We start from the raw sequence: 18,797 nt of genomic DNA, 5'->3' as shown, positions 1-18,797 counted from the left end.
ACAGATAATGAATGAAGGAATTAATATTTTCATCATGGAGGGTGGTGTCCTAGTGCTGTCTATTGACCAGCCACCCCTGCCCTCTATGATAAGAAACAATCCCCAAACCCTCAGGCCCCTAGAGCTGTGCTGCAGCAATTCTAAGCCTTTAGTCCAGCTCCTGAAGGCCTGTCTATCTAAAAACAACAAACATTACAGATTGATTCCCTCTCCCGTGATGAATCCTGCTCCACAACTGCCTCACACACTTTCCACTTCATTAAACTAGCAGTATTTGATTTCCTATGTCTTTAAAATCTCAGAGCCACGTTTGGACAGTACTCATCGTTTCCTTCCTCTTGGCTTAGATTAGCAGGTAAATGATTAATGATCGACTCGAGCCAGAAAAGGCAGATACTGACTCACCTTATCACCCCCAGCTCAGGGAGGGCAGAACCTGGGAGGACTGACCTGTGGAGGGTTGGGGTAAAGTCAGTGCAGTGCTTTCTCAGATATGATACAGTTTACGTGTGTCATTTAGTGTTAAATATTTGTTCAATTTAAGACTGAGTTGAATCTGAGCAGGGGGTTAAATGTGAAAAAGTAATAATAAGAGAATAATACTCTTAAAGGTTTATTAGAAATCATCGTTTTTCCACAGAACGCCATCAAAGATTCTTAGTTCCGTATCGTCATTTATACATCAGAAAATAAGAGCTATTAATTTATATATTCTCTCTCTCTCTTTCTCTCTCTCTCTCTCTCTCTCTCTCTCTCTCTCTTTCTCTCTCTCTTTCTCTTTCTCTCTCTCTCTTTCTCTCTCTCTCTCTCTCTTTCTTTCCCTCTCACACACTCGTTTTCTGTCGCTCTCTCTGAAAACAGATCTGTGTGAAAATAACTCTATTGATTTTTCTTCCTCAAGCCGTGTTATGCGAAGATGTGCTCTTCCTTTTCTTATCCCTTAGAGAAAGAGAGAGAGAGAGAGAGACAGCAAGAGAGAGAGAGAGAGAGAGCGCGGAGAGAGAGAGAGAGAGATGTAGATCTATACTGTGGAGTCCAAACGAGGGTCAGTTTGGTGGGTGCTCATTTTTCAGGTCGCGTTACTGTAGTCTGCACTATTTTAAGCCGCACTCTAATCTGCTCATTAGGGTTCAGTGGAGCTCTGTGGGACAGAGGAGAATTCATTCATTCATTCATTCATTCTTCCACACACTCACCCAGTTACTCACACCTGTGGACCGTTTCACACGCTCACCCAGTCACTCTCCCCCTCCTGTCTCTCTCTGTCTTTCATTATTTCTTTTATTCTTACTTTTCTCTCTCTCACCCCCTCCCTTCTCACACTCTCTTCTCCCTCCCCTCACTCTCACTTCTCGCTTTCTCTCTCACTCTATCTCTCCCTCCCTTCCCTTCTCTCTCACACACTCCCTTTTCTCCCACCTCTCCCTCTCTCTCTTTCTCTCTTTGGTTAAGTTGTGATAAGGAGAGGGAGCCGTTTCTACGGAGGAATGGACTGAGGACTGAATGGTCGTGTTGTGTGATGCATAGACTGGACGTTAAAGGGTTAATTGGTGTTTTTCTGAGTGACCAGCCCTGGGCTCTTCTCCGCTGGTGAGTGGACAGTGGTGCTCTCTGGTCTGCAAACTCCGCTCAGGTCAGTAAGGCACTGCCTGTACCTCTTCGGCTTTGTCCAGTTTGTTTGCTGAGGTCAGGTTACTTTGTCCAACCAGGACTCAGTGACAGTGTAAAGGGTGCAGACAAGATCACTAACTTGTTGCCACAACTTAGAACGAGATGATGATCAGAATTAAGTAGCTTTCACTTAACTATCTGATTCTAACCATGTAGGAATTTGCTCTCTCTCTCTCTCTCTCTCTCTCTCTCTCTCTCTCTCTCTCTCTCTCTCTCTCTCTCTCTCTTTCACTCTCTCTCTCTCTCTCTCTCTCTCTCTCCTTTCTCTTTCTTCCTTTGTTTTCTCTTGCTTGCTCACTCTCTCTCGCTCTCTCTCTTATTTTTTCTGTTATTTATCCTCTCTCTCCTTTCTCTTTCTCTGTCTTATTCTCTGTCTCTCTCTTTTTAAGTCTCATTTTTTTCTTTCTCTTACTCTTATTCTCACTTGCTCTCATAATTTCTCTGTTATTTCCTCTCTCTCTCTCTCTCTCTCTCTCTCTCTCTCTCTCTCTCTCTCTCTCTCTCTCTGTCTTTGGGGCAGTCCATTGCATTGCAATATTTTTCCTCTCCTCAGGTTGGGTGGGGTGGGTGTGTGTTCAAGTGTCTCCAGCTCCACGTCCTTTCAGACCCACAGTGTTGAGGCGTTGTTCTCTCAGTGGAAGGAAGGATGGACACAGCTGTGAAGTGAGAGTAGAGCTGATATGACGAGGAGAGTTTCTGATGCGACACCAGGTCTTGCAGTTGTCCCCATTTCCTCTGTATTTTATAAGCACTGTTTAAACACAAGCTTTGGAAACTCGTTTTCACTTGACTTACACCTTCCTTGGAACGTGGTTATCTTATTTATATCTAATCTTCTGAGTACTCCTGCACAGCTCTGTCATTATTGAAAATCATTAACCAGTTATTAGATCTTTCTTTTGGGCCTGTTATTATAAATACGATACATTTCATGAACTCAGTTTTGTGTTTAAAAAAATGCTTTGGGTAAAAATCTAGTTAAAGTAATTTAGTTTGTTTTTGTGGAAATCATTGACGTATTGGAAAGTACATTTAGTTCATTATTAATGATATTAGATAATCTATGGTGTCGTAAATATTGGCAAATAGACTTTCCTTATTCCGTTTGGTCCAGTTACTAATAAAATTATTATATTTTTTTTACTAGAAAACAATGACTCTTATGATTTCTTATTGGACATGGTTTTCTCAAAATTATTGGCATTACTATATTTGTATTAATCAATGTGACACAAAATTGATTGAAGCTGATGTGTGTGTGTGTGTGTGTGTGTATGAAAGAGAGAGAGAGAGAGAGAGGTGTGTCATGTAGTTAGCATGTCACTAGCTGCATTTCAAAGGTGTTTGCTTTGCTCAAAAGCCATAAAACACGAAACCAGGGGCAATAACAAGCTAATGATTCCTCCAAGGTTAAGTTAAGCTTTAAAAGCCTGATCTTAATCTCAGTCTGCACTCTTAAAGCCAAAGATGAAACAAAACGTGGGGGAGGTATATTTAATGAGTGCTAGTTTCTTTGGAAATGTGTGGTTTCTTTAGTTTTCACTGGAGCTGTGCGGCTAATTTAGCTAACAAGGACGCTAATGTGCTAACTGAGGAATCCACTCCTTGTCCAGAAGTATTGGACTCCATTATAACTGTTATTTCACACTGTAGACACTTGCAGGCATAGAATTTGTATGATAATGATAATGTAATACAAATTGTATTTGTTTGTCATGGTACTGTGTACAATGTGTCTTCTGCGTTTAACCCATCTGTGAGCGTGAACGCACACACATACATACACACTAGTGCCATGGTAGCAGTTGTGGCTAGGTGTCTTCCTCTAGGGTAACTCAGCCATGGATGTTGTAGGAGGAGGCTGTGCTGTTCCTTCACTACCCTGGACCAAATTTTCCAGCTGGTCGTGGGGATCTTGAAAAGCTTGAAGTAAAACATGACACACATCAATCAAATGAGCCTGAGGCACTATGCTCAATGCTAAATGTTGGTCAGAGGGGTATAAAGCCCACCAATGTTGTGGATTTCAGCAGTGAACTGCTTTCTTTAGAGTGAAGGGTCTCTTCTATACATTTTTGGTTCTTGACCTCTTTCATGTTTACATGACTGAACGCCATCAAATCCACACTGCAATGTTCCAATGTCTAGTGTAAATCCTTCACAAAGAAGTACAAAAATGGGACAAACCCTCAATGAACAGCCAGTGGCTAGATCTTCATCCTGAGACACTGCAGTCCAGCCCCGTATAGCTAGGGTACACCCAGGCTATTGACAAAACAGTAGGCTTTTGTTTGACATTCGTTGTCTGTAATGGCTCGATAGAGGGTTTTATGGCGCTGTGAGCCACGGGCTAATCTAAGGAACGTTCAATGTCCAGGAAGGAGTAAAGACAAATAAGATCATGTGTGTGTCACCTCTGTCCACAGGGCAAAAGCTTGGTTGATGATTATATATTTAAAAAGAGGAACCGCCAGGGATAGTGATTTTTAGTGTTATCTACTTCATAAAAACTAGAGGATTCCTGAGAACACATGTCCACTGCTGCAGTCTGTGGGCTTTATACCCCTCTTGCAAACAATTAGCATTGAGCCCATTTGGACCCTATATTTAATCCTTCCTGGTCTCATCACTGATCCATCACGCATCCATATGTGAGGCCTACATTTGCCTGGGTCAGTTCTGGAACACATTATTTTCCAGGTTAACTAGCACAGTGCTCACTCCTGACAATCAAGAGACTGTGACTCTTGTGTTGAGCTGCTAGGGAGCAATGATGAATGAAATGGGAGGGGGAGGGTACCCCCTACTGTGAAAAGAAGCTGTGCTAAGATATAAAAGGACATAGCAAATGCAGCTTTTCTGATGTAAATACAAATATATACATCTGCCTCTATAAGAAAATTAACATGTATTCATAATTGCTATGTCCTCGTTTCCCTGGGCATGTCCTCTTTTTGGGATGTGAAAAACGCACCCGACAGGGATTTCTAGGATTTTACATTGATTTCACATAGGAGTTTAATTCATATCATTTTATAGTTGCATGATTTTAGAGATGTTTAACTCTTTCCTGTCCTCACAAGCACATAAACACACACACACTGGCCTGGACCTACAACTTGCCCACTCCAAGCCCCCAGCCACAACATCCTTACGATGACGGATGCATGTTGTGTCCCCAGTGCCCTCTACTTTAAAACAAATAACTGTCTCCCTATAATTGCAGCGTTTACAATTTGTTTGTTTATGAAGATGAAGATCTGGGACAGTGTTGGACAAGCAGCTAACCTTGTAGCATAACTGTCTCGTTATGTCTGGCCATAAACAACGTCTCCTGTAGCCATTTTGTGACGTATAGTGTGCAGTGCTGAGCTACAAACAGCATCAAACACAAGACAAACAAACAGTACATGTTAGTTTTAGGATGCAGTGCTCTTATATAGGTTTTCTAGCCTTGAAATATTAGTGATATTAGCAGCGCCCCCTGCTGAGTTGGAGTTTGAAATATTTATGTAGCATTTGGACTCCAGCTGGTCAAGGATGCTGCCTGCTGACACAATTGGCCTTAAGCAGAAACACATACAGCTCACTGTTATACAAACACACAAGCTTTAAATACATATAAAATATCATTATTTACTATATTATATTACACCGTATATATCATCTCTGCTCCAAGCATTGTATTTCACAACAGCCTGGTAGTGGCATTTCATATGCATTGATTTCTAAACCTGTATGTGTTTGTATGTGTGTTTTCGTGTAAATGTGCTATGTCATGTTTCCATAGAGTTTCTCACACTGCCCTTGTGGGTTCCTCAAATTAATTCACCCCCCACAAGAACTACCCGTCCTCTGACCACTTAGCCTCATAATGGGGGAGCATTAATTAGTGAATTTGTGTGTTTCTGCAGGGACCACCATGGAGACGAAGCTGATGGAGCTACGCCAGAAACTGGAGAAGCAGTGCCAGGTCAACCAGGAGCTTCAGAACCAAAACCAGGACCTGGGTAAGAAACCCCATCTGTAAAATCTCCAGCTGCAGCAGAGATCACGTTTGTTTTTATCCGACTCACGACGGCAGCTCGTAAAATGACGCCGTCGTCTTTTGAAGAGGTTCAAACGCTCCTTGGATCGGTGGCCGACGAAAGAATCCAGCGAGAGCTGGACGCTGCAACAAGGAAGGAACAAACTCTACTGATCTGTCTGAACTGATGACGGAGCTGTGTTCAGTCCCAAACAACAACAACACGCCAATACACCATGAGTACACACCGCTTAACGTTACCGCTGCTGTTTTTCCAAGCCTTCTCTTCCTGTAAGGGATGGGGTTTTGTAAATTGGCAGGGAGGGGAACAACCAGGTACCAAAACAGAGAGTAGAGACCAGTAGAGTAGAGCAGTGTACAGGTACAATGCAGTGGAAAAGCGGCATAAGACTCCTGGCAATTGCGCTAATGCTTAGATCGCTGCACCAATCAGAAGCCTCCTCAGGTTATTCATATTCAGGAGACAGTTAGCTAGAAGATAATTCAGTTGCGTTTGGAAACGTAATGTCCTGGGAAAGTCCAGAAACTGGAATTAAATAAGGGACACCTGTTTAAGAAAAAGTGTGAAGTTGCTATGCTAATTCATATTTCTTCTTCTGTAACGTCTCCAGAGAAGAGGCTGAAGGAGAAAGAGAGGCTGCTGGAGGATCTACAGAGTCGTCTGGATGAGCTGGGTGTGTATTCCAAGTGTCCTCTTTCTGGAATTCATAATGGACGTATGGTTAATGGATAAGACGGTTATCCTGTGGTTTCTCTGGTGTCTCTTTACTAAGCTGCGTAAGGAGGAGGCCACAGCAGAAACAGCAACAGAGATTTTAACACTGATTTTAAAGCCTTAAAGCTGCAACAAGTCATTTCCGCCTCCACAAAATAGACAACAATATTTATGTTTTTTAATAGTTCTTCTTTAAAGGAACTCTAAGTTTGATTTTGTATCAGCACTTTTGACTTTTACAGGGTGAGGAAGGAAAGGGAGGGAGGTCTCTTACCCTCCTCCAATAGTTACATAGTGCAGTTTCTGTAGTTTTGAGCCCGGAGTAATAACAACAGAGCGTCTATTATCCTTACTACAGCTCAGTGAATCGTCACAATGATTTTGAAGCTGTAATCTGAAGTTAAAAATACTACCTAGTGTTACTTTAAAGTCCAGCCCACCAGAGAAGAGGAATCAACAGTTTATGCTTCATAGAGTGGGTCCCATACGTGGGTGTGGCCATGTGCGTAATAGGTTTCGTATGTAATATAAGGATATTAAATACTGTCTTTTTGATGATGCTGATGAGGTTGTTTTATTGACTGTTTGGATATGTGTGTGTGTGTGTGTGTGTGTTTATCAGAATGTGCCTCTCCGAGGGAATGCCATGATGGTGTTCATGAGGTCCGGCAGAGCAGGACAGGGGTCATGGCTCTGGAGCCCATCCCAGAGGACCTGGATATTCAAGCCAACAAAGTTAAAAAGAGCCCCAGGTTAACACTCTCTGATTCCAGGAGTCATTACCTAGTGAACATGTGGGGGTGGGGGGTGGAGGGGGCACAATTAGACTCAGGTCGATGGTGTAAAATCAATGGAGTATACAGGAGAAGCAAGTGGGAGTTTGAAAAGAAATGGCTGGGGCTTATATGAGACGTAGGTGGGGTTCACAAGAGAAGTGGGTGGGGTTTAGAGGAGGAGAGCCTTCGAAGGAATACTTCACTCCAAAAATGCAATTGTTGCTAATAAGTTTTCAAAATAAACAGCACATTTAGCATCGTGTAAATAAAATGTGTAACCAATCTCCTTCCAGGTCTCATAACGTGTGTGTGTGTGTGTGTGTGTGTGTGTGTGTGTGTGTGTGTGTGTGTGTTTTGTAGTGAGAGAGCTCAGATCATGAAGGCGATGGGGAAGAATGACTTCCTCAGTCGTCTAGATGAGGACCAGATCAGTATGATGGTGGAGCTGCTGAGCGTTCTAGACCGTTGCCCTGGCGACGAGATCATCAAAGAGGGCACAGAGGGTGACAGCTTGTACATTGTTGCTGGTAAGAGTGTGTGTGTGTGTGTTGGTCTTTAGTGCAGTGCTGTCTGAGGGCTTGAAGGTCCGGGGTGTTCAGCATGTCTCTCTTCTCTCCAGCGGGGGAACTCCGAGTTACTCAGGCGGGGAGGGACCTGCGAACTCTGACCACGGGAGATGTTTTCGGGGAGTTGGCCATTCTCTACAACTGCAAACGCACGGCTTCTGTCAAAGGTCAGTCTCCGGCACGGCCTTCTACCCTGGGGTGGCCAGTCCTGCACCTCAGCTTTAACAGAATAATGCTGTAGTCTTTTATTTCTTTGTATGACTATTGTTTTCTGTCTATGTCTATTCGTGTCTGTCTGTCTGTCTCTCCTTTAGCGGTGACAGCTGTCCGGTTGTGGTGCATCGAGAGACAGACCTACAGGAGCATCATGACCAGCAAATCCAAGAAGAAACGGGAGCAGCTGATGGGCTTCTTGAAAACGTGAGAATGTTTTCTTTTCTCTCTCTCTCTCTCTCTCTCTCTCTCTCTCTCTCTCTCTCTCTGTGTGTGTGTGGTGAAGTGACCAGTGGAGTGTGTTTACCTCGTCTTGTTGATATTAACCGTGTGTATTCAGTGTTACAGGTCGTGTTAGAGCTCTGTGTGTATGTGTGTGTGTATAATACGAGTCTTTTCCCCCAGTGCGTGCACTCTGAAAGCCCTGAATGATGAACAGCTGTCCAACATCATTGACTCGATGGAGGAGGTCTGTACCAGTCAGTGCTAACTATTATAACGTACCTAAAAATGAATCATTTAATAACAAGAAATTCTGAAAGGATTTGTCCACGTTGTAGGTGAAGTTTCAGGACAATGAGGTGATTGTGAGGGAAGGCGCAGAGGGAGACACGTTTTACATCATCCTCAAAGGAGAGGTGAGTGGGACACGCCTTAATTTAAATCAATATTTAATCTTTTCATTTCAAAAAACGTTGAAAATGTTGTGGATTTGCTCTTTTAATGTGTCTTTTAAATGTCTTTTTCACGGCTCAGGTTCTGGTCACAAAGAAGGTGAACGGGCAGCAGAAAGTTATCCGTAAAATGGGTCGAGGGGAACATTTCGGAGAGCTTGCTCTCATCCGGTAAATACAGATTATACCCTCCTACGTTTTTCTGCTTTCTCATTAAATGTATATAAGGTTCACCTGCCTTTAACTGTACGTTGTAAATAATTTCCTGTAAAATGTGCAGTAATTTGTGACCTGCTTAGAGTCATGGCTGGGCAGGAGAAGACAAGGAGGTGGACGTAAACCCAAAGAACACTTTATTAACAAAACGAAAGCAAGATACAAACAAAACAAACACGGGCAGAAAAGACAGAACTAAACCAAACTTAACAAAGACAGACAGGGAAACAGAGGGGTGTTTATACAAAGCACTGACAAGGAACACCTGGCACTGATAACGAGAGGGCAGGACTACAAAGGAGACACTGACGAGAGGGTGGAGCTAAGGCAGGACTAGGGCGGAGACAACAACAACAAACAGAGCCATGTGCTAAAAGAGAACATGGTGGGGAAAACAGACACAGGGCCAGGGTGTGACACTTAAGTCACCAATAAAGTACAGTCCGTGTGCAGTGTTTTACTGCAGCTCTAGTGAAGACAGATTAAATAAATACACATATACACTCAGGGAATGTTGGGATATTGCCTTGATTACTGTAAATGGTATTTACTACATGTGCTCATGGCATGCCTAAAATTCTGTATTGTAATTTACTGTAAAATTACAGCTACAGATTTGAATGCTACCCAGGGTTATAGTTAGGGTTGGGGCTGGGGTTGAAGTTGAGGTTGGGGTGATGTTTAGTGTTGAAGTAGAGTTAGGGCTGGGGTTGTGGTGATACATATATATATATATATATATATAGCCAAAATCAATCAAATCTCATTCTCAAGCAAAATATTCTATCATATAATAGCACATGAATTAGACTTTTATAGAATATTTTGCTTGAGAATGAGTTGTGATTTTGGCTGCGTCCGCTGTATACACTCGCACTTTATGACTATTGTGAAATTGATACCAGCCGGTCCCCCTGATTCCTAGCGGTGAGGTGATGTTTGGATTAGGGTTGGGCTTGGGGTCGGGATGAGGCCTAGTGTTGAGGTTAGGTTCTGTTTGGATGCAGGCTTGGGTCAGTAGCATTTAGTGATATAGTCGTGATATGCACTAGACACTTCAGTGGCACAAAAACCTGACGCAGATACAGTAGAGTTTATTCCACACTTGAACTGTGAATAGAGCGATGTGCTGAAAAGGTTTGAAAAGTGTGTGTTTTTCAGAGCCATCCTGAGGACGGCTACGTGCACGGCTGTGGGAGAAGTCACCTGCTTCTCCATCGATAAAGAGTGAGTCTCTGATGAATCACACATCTGTATCTCACTGATATCTGTTTAACGACAAAGGTCTGTGGCGTAAAGAACAAGGCCAGTGGAGCATTTCTACTTAGAGGGCAATTTACACTGTAAAATAACCAGTTAATGCTTTTCATGGAGTTAGTTACATGTCTCCTGCTCATGTTCTGTCTAAAAACTTTAGGCAGTCTAGATTTGACTCCTGTGGGGGCGGGGCTTATCACCTCCTACTGTCAGTCACTTCTTTAGAAGCCAGTAATTGATTAGGTTTAACCTGGACCTAATCTTTTAAACTGAATAGAAGAGATATGTAAAGATGATATCAAAATATTTGACAAATAACAAACACAAGTGCCCTCATTTGCATATTGTCATTTCATGCTTTTTGGGGTCTCGGGACATTTGGTTTTGTCTTGACTCCATGGTCATCCTAACAGATCTCAGACCACGCCCCTGTGTAATGAAAGGTTTATAGCTGCGCTATGATTGTGGATACAGTGTTGTAGGATCTGCCCTGATCATCTGCTCTGATTTCTCTGCAGGGTTTTTGAGGAGACCATTCCTATTGAAAGTCTGGAGCTTCATGAAGAGTATGATGCCTTTACTCACAGTTTGGTCATGTTTCCATCAGTATTTATTTAACCCTATTAGCATTGCTGTTAGCCTGGTCTGGTGGAGTGTTTCTGCCTTGGACCCAGTGATCTGTGATTGGCTCCTGGTGACACACAGCCGCCCTGAACAGGATGGAGCAGAGTGGGAATACGAATGAATGAATAATGCTTTAACTTGAAGGGAATTAACTTGGAGTTTCTTTTTGATTCAGGTCCGATCTGGAGATCACAGACACTTCAGAAAAAGAGAGGTAAAATCCACCAGTGTGTTATTATCATTTTATTATGTTTTATAATCTACATTGGTTTGGCCTGTCTTCTGATATCACTGAACTGACCTTAAACTGACCTTCCAAACGTTTTCCAGACGCTTGAGTGTCTCAGATAATTCAGAAACACAATCATTTAAAGTCAATGTTCACGATTGTAATGAAAAAACCCTTTTTTTTTATAAAGTTCAGAAGATGTTTCCTCACCGTCTTTTTGCGCTTGAAACCAGTCGAATGCGTTTTTACGAAGCCCCAGTGTCAAGAGATGAGTAAATAAACAAGCTGTCTCCGTCTGGTGTGCTCTCTGCTCATGGCAAGCCTGGCCCCAACTTAGGAGGTTCTGTGTAAAGTTCTAAAAGGTTATTTTCTGGTTCTGTGCGGCAGATTGGTGTCCTACCTGAAGCTGAAGGATCTGATCCCTGTCCTGTATCAGGAGGGCCGTTACCAGGGAGAACCCGTGACCCTCGGCCTGGGAGGATTTGGACGAGTGGAACTGGTACAGTACATGCTATAACACTAAACTTGCCCTCCAGATGTTTTCCAGATGCTTGATTGATTCAGATCAGACTGGAAACCACTTTAAGGCTGATGTATGCTTCTGCATTCTACATCGTAGTCTGTGTAAGTGCCCTACACCGTCGTGAACATTTATACTTGTGTCTTGGGGTGTTGCAATTACGCCACCAATACACTAGAGCTAAATCTCAAATATCTTCCTCCACCCTATGTAGTGCACAGTGTAGATCATAAATAACTGTGCACAGTATCTCAGATAGGCCGGTACGGTGGCGCAGCAGGTAGTGTCACAGTCACACAGCTCCAGGGACCTGTTGCTGTGATGAAGCTGTAAATCTTCTCAGGAGGTGTGCATTAGGCTCCTCGTAGGGTACGTAGTAGGGTACGGTGTGACTACACAGTACCTAGTACACCGTAGGTTCGACACAGAAGCATACATTGGCTCTACGTGTATTAGCCAACATCTGATGCTGTAAATGTTAATGATGAATATCATCGTGTGAATCTGCAGGTGACCACGCTGCACCACGGCAAGTACTTTGCCATGAAGAAGGTCAGCAAGAAGCTGATTGTGGAGAAGAGACAGGGCGCTCATGTCATATTTGAGAAGAGGATCCTTCAGGAAATCGAGAGTGACTTTATCGTCCGGTGAGTTTTCTCTCAGACTCCAGAGCTGCCTGATATATCATGAGTCTTTAATAGGTTTATCTTCACCTTATACTGACACCTAGTGGCCTGGCCTGGATGTAGCAGAAATTCTGCACAAATCCCATTCTCATCATCAGCGCCCCCATGTGGGGGCACTCTACGGAGCATAAAGAGGTTAATACAGGGGCTTCACAGCAGCTTGATTCTTCACTTTGGGAGCTGCACCTAATGGAGAAATGGAAAAAAAGAAGAATAATTCATTACTTCTTCATGAACATTGTTAATGGGATCTGAGCCCCCCAAAGTTAGATGGAGGAGGCTCCCTAAAGCATCGCTGCTGGCCAAACAAACGAGAAATACCTGCAGAATAACACCCGGAAACAAAAGTAATGCATGGGGAGAAACACCTAGAAGGCCAACCTGCCCCCTCCTGCCCCCAATCTCCTGCTCCTGGGGCATCATGGTATTCACCACAGTTACTCTCCAGACATAATAATGACATATGTCCACCTTAAATCAGCTGGTAATAATAGGAGGACACATGGAATAACACAGATTCATTCAAATCCTTATTGACGGCCGTCCTGAAATATTTAAAATATGAAATTCTGGAGTGACCTCTCTCTCTTGCCGTAGGCTCCACGCTGCCTTTAAAGACTCTCGCTACATCTACATGGTGATGGAGTTCTGCTCGGGCGGAGAAATCTGGACCAAACTGAAAGAAGTGTGAGTCGGGGTTGTTTTTAAAAGATTTGTATTTTATAAAAAATTTTGTTTGTGGGGGATTTTTTTAAATACTACTTCAGCACTTGAAATAACATAACATTAATTCAGCATTGTGTGTGTGTGTGTGTGTGTGTGTGTGTGTGTGTGTGTGTGTGTGTGTGTGTGTGTACTTTAATGTGTGTGTATTTATGTGTGTATGTGTGTGTATTTATTTATGTGTGTGTATTTGTGTGTGTGTGTGCGTGTGTGTGTATTTGTGTGTGTGTGTGTATGTGTGTATTTATTTATGTGTGTGTGTGTGTGTGTGTGTGTATTTATGTGTGTGTATATGTGTGTGTGTGTGCGTGTGTGTGTATTTGTGTGTGTGTGTGCGTGTGTGTGTATTTGTGTGTGTGTGTGCGTGTGTGTGTGTGTGTGTGTGTGTGTGTGTGTATTTATTTATGTGTGTATGTGTGTATTTATTTATGTGTGTGTGTGTGTGTGTGTGTGTGTGTATTTATGTGTGTGTATATGTGTGTGTGTGTGCGTGTGTGTGTATTTGTGTGTGTGTGTGCGTGTGTGTGTATTTGTGTGTGTGTGTGCGTGTGTGTGTGTGTGTGTGTGTGTGTGTGTATTTATTTATGTGTGTATGTGTGTATTTATTTATGTGTGTGTGTGTGTGTGTGTGTGTGTGTATTTATGTGTGTGTATATGTGTGTTTTACAGAGGCCGTTTTGAGGAGAACATTGCTGTGTTTGTAGCAGCGTGTGTAGTGGAGGCATATTCATATCTCCACAAAAAAAACATAATGTACCGAGACCTGAAGCCTGAGAACCTGATGATGGACACGAAGGGATATGTCAAACTGGTCAGAATTTATCACCTTTTACATCGGTCACTGTCAGAACAGAACCTTGTATCTCTATGTTTTAAACTTAGACTTTGGTTAAACTCCCAGTGACCCTTAGAGCTGTGTAATATAACCTCCCCATAAGTAGATGGAGCTGTCTCAGTTAAAAGGAACAGTGTTTACATGTACATGTGACATCACAGCCATGAACAGTTTTAAACAGCCTGTGTGTGCTGCCTTATATGGATCAGGGAGTGAGGGTATGCTTTGACATGAACTGGAATGTTGTCTGTGTATGTTTATTTATGTTTATTTTCCATGCTATGGGCCCTTTAAGTGTTTCACGTTGTGTTGATTCTGAGGACGTTTGTCTCGTTGTCCGTATCTCCAGGTGGATTTTGGCTTTGCGAAGGAGCTGCGGAGGGGTCAGAAGACCTACTCTTTTTGCGGGACCCCTGAGTACATGGCCCCGGAGATCATTCAGAACAAGGGTCATGATTTCGGAGCTGACTTCTGGTCACTGGGTGTCCTGGTCTTTGAGCTCCTGGTGGGCAGGTAATGCTAGTTAGGGAAGGTGGTCAATGGGATGTAATAGGAGACACTACCAGCAGAGGGCAGTGTTGATCTGAGAAAATTACAGCACCTGGTTGTGAAGGAGGGTGGGTTTGTGGTTGTACATTTATGTCAGATATCGCATAGCTGTTTTAAGGCTTCACTGCCCCTTTTGTTATGTTCCAGCCCACCTTTCTCCAGCTCAGAGCCTCAGAAAATCTACGCCAAGATCCTGGACGGTGTCGTTAAATTCCCCCCATACATGGGGGAGGGCGCCAGGTCTCTCATTAGTAAACTCTGCAGGTAAGATGATCCAGCGGAAGTGGAATTGTGAGGAAATTCATCTCTAGGGCAGTGTCACACTCCTGAGATCTGACAGCGCAGTCTTGATACTCACTGGCCACTTTATCGGAAACCCTACTCTGTCTGGTGACCATATTTTAGTCGTTTGTTAGTGGCCAGAGTTGCTCTTGTCTGGATATGTTTGGGTTTGGAGTAAGTCTCAACCCAGCAGTGAAACACACACACACACACACACACACACACACACACAGTCATGTCTCCGTGATTTAAGGGGGCATTACATAGACTTCCATTCCTTTCATGGAGACTTACTCTGACCTTAACCATAAATACATCCACCCTAACCCTAACCTTAACTCATCTTCACCTTAAAACCTATTGATTTACACCATGGGTTGATTTTAGTCTCCACAATACCAGTGGTAACAGATATTTGGTCTCTACATGGTGATGAATACCTAGACCACAAACACACACACACACACACACACACTGCCATGTCAGTGTCATTGCTGTGACGAGACTGGTCCATTACCACATCAATAAAATAATAATAATAATCATCATTGTCATCTAATGAAATGCTACTGTTGGTTACATTTCACTGTAATAAACACTTGTTTGTGTTGTTTTTTCAGACCCCGGCCAGGTCAGAGGTTAGGAAACACCAAAAATGGAATCAAAGACGTCCGTAATCACAGGTGACATTCCTGACAAACACAAACACACACACACTGGTGAAATCAATACATATATATATATATATATATATATAGAGAGAGAGAGAGAGAGAGAGAGAGAGACAGGTGAGAGATAAAAGCTCTGTGTGTGTGTGTGTGTGTGTGTGTGTGTGTGAGAGAGAGAGAGAGAGTTATGCCTGACATCCTGTTTGAATAATGTGGTGCTGTGATTCTACTTTTTGAAAATCAAGCATTTATTGACAGTTCTCTGATCCAGTTGCATTGGCTGAGGGGTTAAATTTGGGGTGGGATTTGTGGGTGGGATTTGTTGGGGTGGTGAGTTGGGGTTATTTCCAACCCAGTGCCACCCGTTTAGACACACCCCTAACTCTGCCTGGCTCTGATCCGTCAGGTGGTTCAACAGCATGAACTGGCACAGACTGAGGATGGGTCAGATCTCCGCGCCAACAGCCAAGCTCATCAGAAAGGTCAGTCCTCAAGTAGAACCTTGGTTCTCTCCGGCGAACTGCCCTCTTATGTTTTTACCAGTTTTGGGGGAACCAAGGATACATCATCAGCAGGGGGCGCTGTGGGGCTTGTTTTCTGAATTCAGCGCCAGAGTCAGAGCTATAGGGATAGAGACTGTGTACAGAGAGGTTAGATCAGAGGGAGATATGATACACGTTTGTAAATGATGCAGAGTTCAGAACAGTGAGAACCCAGCACAAAATCTAGGCCAATATAACACTAATAGTTAAGTATAGTTCAGCTCCAGTGCTCAGTGACACTTTATTTGAGGCTCTGTGCTCTTTCTGAAGCTTCTTTATCTCAACACGCCCACAGACATTAACACGATTCCTGCTGAAAAAGCTAATATTCTTTGTTTCCACGAGATAATTAGGTTTGCAAAAGGGAACAAAAACAGATCCACTTTGGTGGAGAACGGCTAACTGATTCTTCTTCACAGTACGAAACACATGTTAGACTGCCTCCTAGTGGTCTAGATGTGTCAGACGTAGTTCTTTAGTGTGGGGGAACTGCTCTTATGTGAGATGATCCTGATCTGGGGGCAATGAAAACAGGAACATACACCACTAAAACCTCAATACCCTCGGTTCCAGCCTGCTCCCCTCCTCGCTGCGACTCCTGTGGGTAAATAAACTGGTCGCGCTGATGAAGACTTTGGCAAAGTGCACCGAGCTGTCATTATTTCAGGGGTTTAATTCAGCTCACTCTGGCAACCACAAAATAAAATGCATAAATACACCTCGCCAGCTGTTCAAACACACAAACACACGCTAATGTGGATAACATAATACGAATTAAACACACGTCTGCCATGAGTTCTGGCGAGTGCCAACTTTAAATGGCCTTTAAATAAAGTTTATATCATCATTGAACGGTTCCTATGGAAACCCCATTACTGTATACACATTAAAATGGCCACCTCCTTGTTTCTGTGCTCACTGTCCATTGTATCAGCTCCACTGACCACTCAGAAGCACTGTGTACTTTTATAATTACAGATTGCAGTCCATATGTTGCTCTGTATACTTCCCCACTGTTCCCCCAGCGCTCAGGACCCCCACAGAGCAGGTGTGATGCGGTGGTGGATCATTCTCAGCGCTGCAGTGACACTGACGTGGTGGTGGTGTGTTAGTGTGTGTTGTGCTGGTGTAGAGTGGATCAGACACAGCAGTGCTGTTGGAGTTTTTAAACCCCTCTGTGTCACTGCTGCACTGAGGATGGTCGACCAATCCAAGAGTGTCCTGTGCCATGCTTAACATTCTTGTATTCTCATGTGTTTGTGTGTGTTTTGCAGGGTCCGTGTTATATAAACTTTGACCGTTTCCCGTACGATAAAACCCTGGCAGATGAGGAGTTCTCGGGCTGGGATCGGGATTTCTGAGCAGACCTCTTTTGGTTCCCCTGATATCTAGAAACTAAATAAAAGCATCTGCACTGAACCACTGCTGAGACTGAGCCCAAAGACACTACACTGATCCCGAAAAGAGAAGACCCCGGTGTAACACCTTTGCCTCAAGTGTTCTTTGTGAGAGTAGAGGCGCCCTCTACTGGCGGGATGGTGTTTGTCTGTGTGTTTTGGATGTTTGGTCACATTGGTTTACACTTCATTTGAATAGAAATGCTGACGTGATGAGGGCTGTTGACGTTTGTGTTATGGACGCTGGTATGGACTCAAAATGTACATTAGGTCACATGACCACACCAAATCTGGGTTGAATTTTGCACTTTCCTTTGTTTAGCCACAGCTCTTAGACATTTTGGAGGAGGTCTGATACCATCACATGCTCCACTTTTAAAAGAAATATTAGGAAGGGCAAGTCCACCAGAAAATGGGGATTTAAAAAAACTCAGCTTTCTCAAGAGCAGAAAATGTTTCACTCTCACTTCAGATCGGAACACATCTGGAACACAGCTGTTTGTGTCTGTGCTTCTCACAACAGTGAGAAGAACAACTCAACACTATGGGTCTGAAAGGATGTGTAGGTCATGGAGCTGGACATGGGGAGAAGCAACCCCTTCACTGAGAAAAGGAAATAGACACAAAAGAAGACACAAAAAACAATAAGATGCAATGGGCTGGTCACCAGAGCCCCGACCTCAGCATCACTGAATGTGTGGATTATTTCCGGCTGTGAGTAGAAGTTCATTTTAGACCAACTTCTAAGACTGAACTTTGCAGAATGAGAAAGCCAGGTCTGCGTTCATCCAGACATTCTTCAGGTTCTTGGTTAAAGACAGTGGTTCTATTTAGAACCATGAATTCTGGTTTAAAGTAACAGTAGGTAGTATTTTTACCTTAAACTTACAGCTTCAAAAATGATTGTGATGCTCCACTGAGCTGTAATCAGAAGAATATAGACTCCGTTCTTGCTACTTTGAGCTCAGCACTGCAGAAACTGCACTATGTAACTTCTAGAGGAGGGTAGAAACATTCCCCTCCCTTCCTCATCTCCCTACCTCCTCCCTTTTGATTTCAGGATAGTGCTGTAAAGGTGAATTACACTCTGCAGCTGTAGGGGGAGCCCAGTAGCAAAAACACCAGATCTTACCTCTATTATACACTCTTACAATGTTGCTTCTACAAGGGTTCTTTAGTAAAGAAAATGGTTCTGTTTAGAACCCTGAACACTCTGAGAACCTTTGGGGTTTTTAAGTGTGTACCTTTGAACATTTCTTCACACTGACAAACAACAGTAGAACATTAGTAGAACCATCCAAACACATGCTTTATTGATCTAAAGAACAACATTGATCACCATGAGAACCATGTCAGAACTTTCGCTTCTAAATAGACCCATCATTTTTAACCCAGGAGCTCTGAAGATCTGCCTGGTTCTAGAGTGTGGAGGCAGTAAATACAGTACATTAAACTGCATTAGCACATCTACACCACATCTGTCATCTGGTTAGATCGCACATCTGGAACCATCAGCACATCAGTGTATCAGTAATAACAGAACGTCTCAGTAAAAGCTCAGGTGTTTCTGAGCTCCACAGATGTGACCCAATGACCTTGTACCTAG

General features: G+C 43.2%; 2 protein-coding genes across 4 annotated transcripts in view; both read left to right on the top strand.

The window, feature by feature from the left end:
- LOC136701726 (phospholipase ABHD3-like) overlaps window positions 1-5,604 on the top strand; it is a 16,899-nt gene extending 11,295 nt beyond the window's left edge. Inside the window, exon 10 of the transcript XR_010803853.1 lies at window positions 5,586-5,604. The gene's annotated coding sequence lies outside the window, so the exon portion shown is untranslated. The remainder of the gene's footprint in view (window positions 1-5,585) is intronic.
- prkg3 (protein kinase cGMP-dependent 3) overlaps window positions 1-18,797 on the top strand; it is a 22,507-nt gene extending 3,710 nt beyond the window's left edge. Inside the window, exons 1-22 of one of the 3 annotated variants that reach the window (XM_066676386.1) lie at window positions 1,452-1,590; window positions 5,586-5,681; window positions 6,331-6,393; window positions 7,057-7,186; window positions 7,571-7,737; window positions 7,830-7,943; window positions 8,091-8,196; window positions 8,395-8,458; window positions 8,550-8,627; window positions 8,746-8,834; window positions 10,041-10,106; window positions 10,655-10,702; window positions 10,936-10,974; window positions 11,377-11,488; window positions 12,020-12,156; window positions 12,793-12,882; window positions 13,588-13,729; window positions 14,103-14,266; window positions 14,450-14,566; window positions 15,205-15,267; window positions 15,659-15,734; window positions 17,069-18,797. In XM_066676386.1, coding sequence (XP_066532483.1) covers window positions 5,594-5,681; window positions 6,331-6,393; window positions 7,057-7,186; window positions 7,571-7,737; window positions 7,830-7,943; window positions 8,091-8,196; window positions 8,395-8,458; window positions 8,550-8,627; window positions 8,746-8,834; window positions 10,041-10,106; window positions 10,655-10,702; window positions 10,936-10,974; window positions 11,377-11,488; window positions 12,020-12,156; window positions 12,793-12,882; window positions 13,588-13,729; window positions 14,103-14,266; window positions 14,450-14,566; window positions 15,205-15,267; window positions 15,659-15,734; window positions 17,069-17,155 — 2,040 coding nt within the window. In that variant the 5' untranslated portion in view covers window positions 1,452-1,590; window positions 5,586-5,593 and the 3' untranslated portion in view covers window positions 17,156-18,797. Of the gene's footprint in view, window positions 1-1,451; window positions 1,634-5,585; window positions 5,682-6,330; window positions 6,394-7,056; window positions 7,187-7,570; window positions 7,738-7,829; window positions 7,944-8,090; window positions 8,197-8,394; window positions 8,459-8,549; window positions 8,628-8,745; window positions 8,835-10,040; window positions 10,107-10,654; window positions 10,703-10,935; window positions 10,975-11,376; window positions 11,489-12,019; window positions 12,157-12,792; window positions 12,883-13,587; window positions 13,730-14,102; window positions 14,267-14,449; window positions 14,567-15,204; window positions 15,268-15,658; window positions 15,735-17,068 lie in introns of those variants that run through there. The other 2 variants (XM_066676388.1, XM_066676387.1) reach the window with 2 other exon arrangements.

This window comes from Hoplias malabaricus, chromosome 7, assembly GCF_029633855.1.
Source record: "Hoplias malabaricus isolate fHopMal1 chromosome 7, fHopMal1.hap1, whole genome shotgun sequence".
In the NCBI taxonomy this organism is placed as follows: domain Eukaryota; kingdom Metazoa; phylum Chordata; class Actinopteri; order Characiformes; family Erythrinidae; genus Hoplias; species Hoplias malabaricus.
This window is presented reverse-complemented; position numbering and strand designations above follow the sequence as displayed.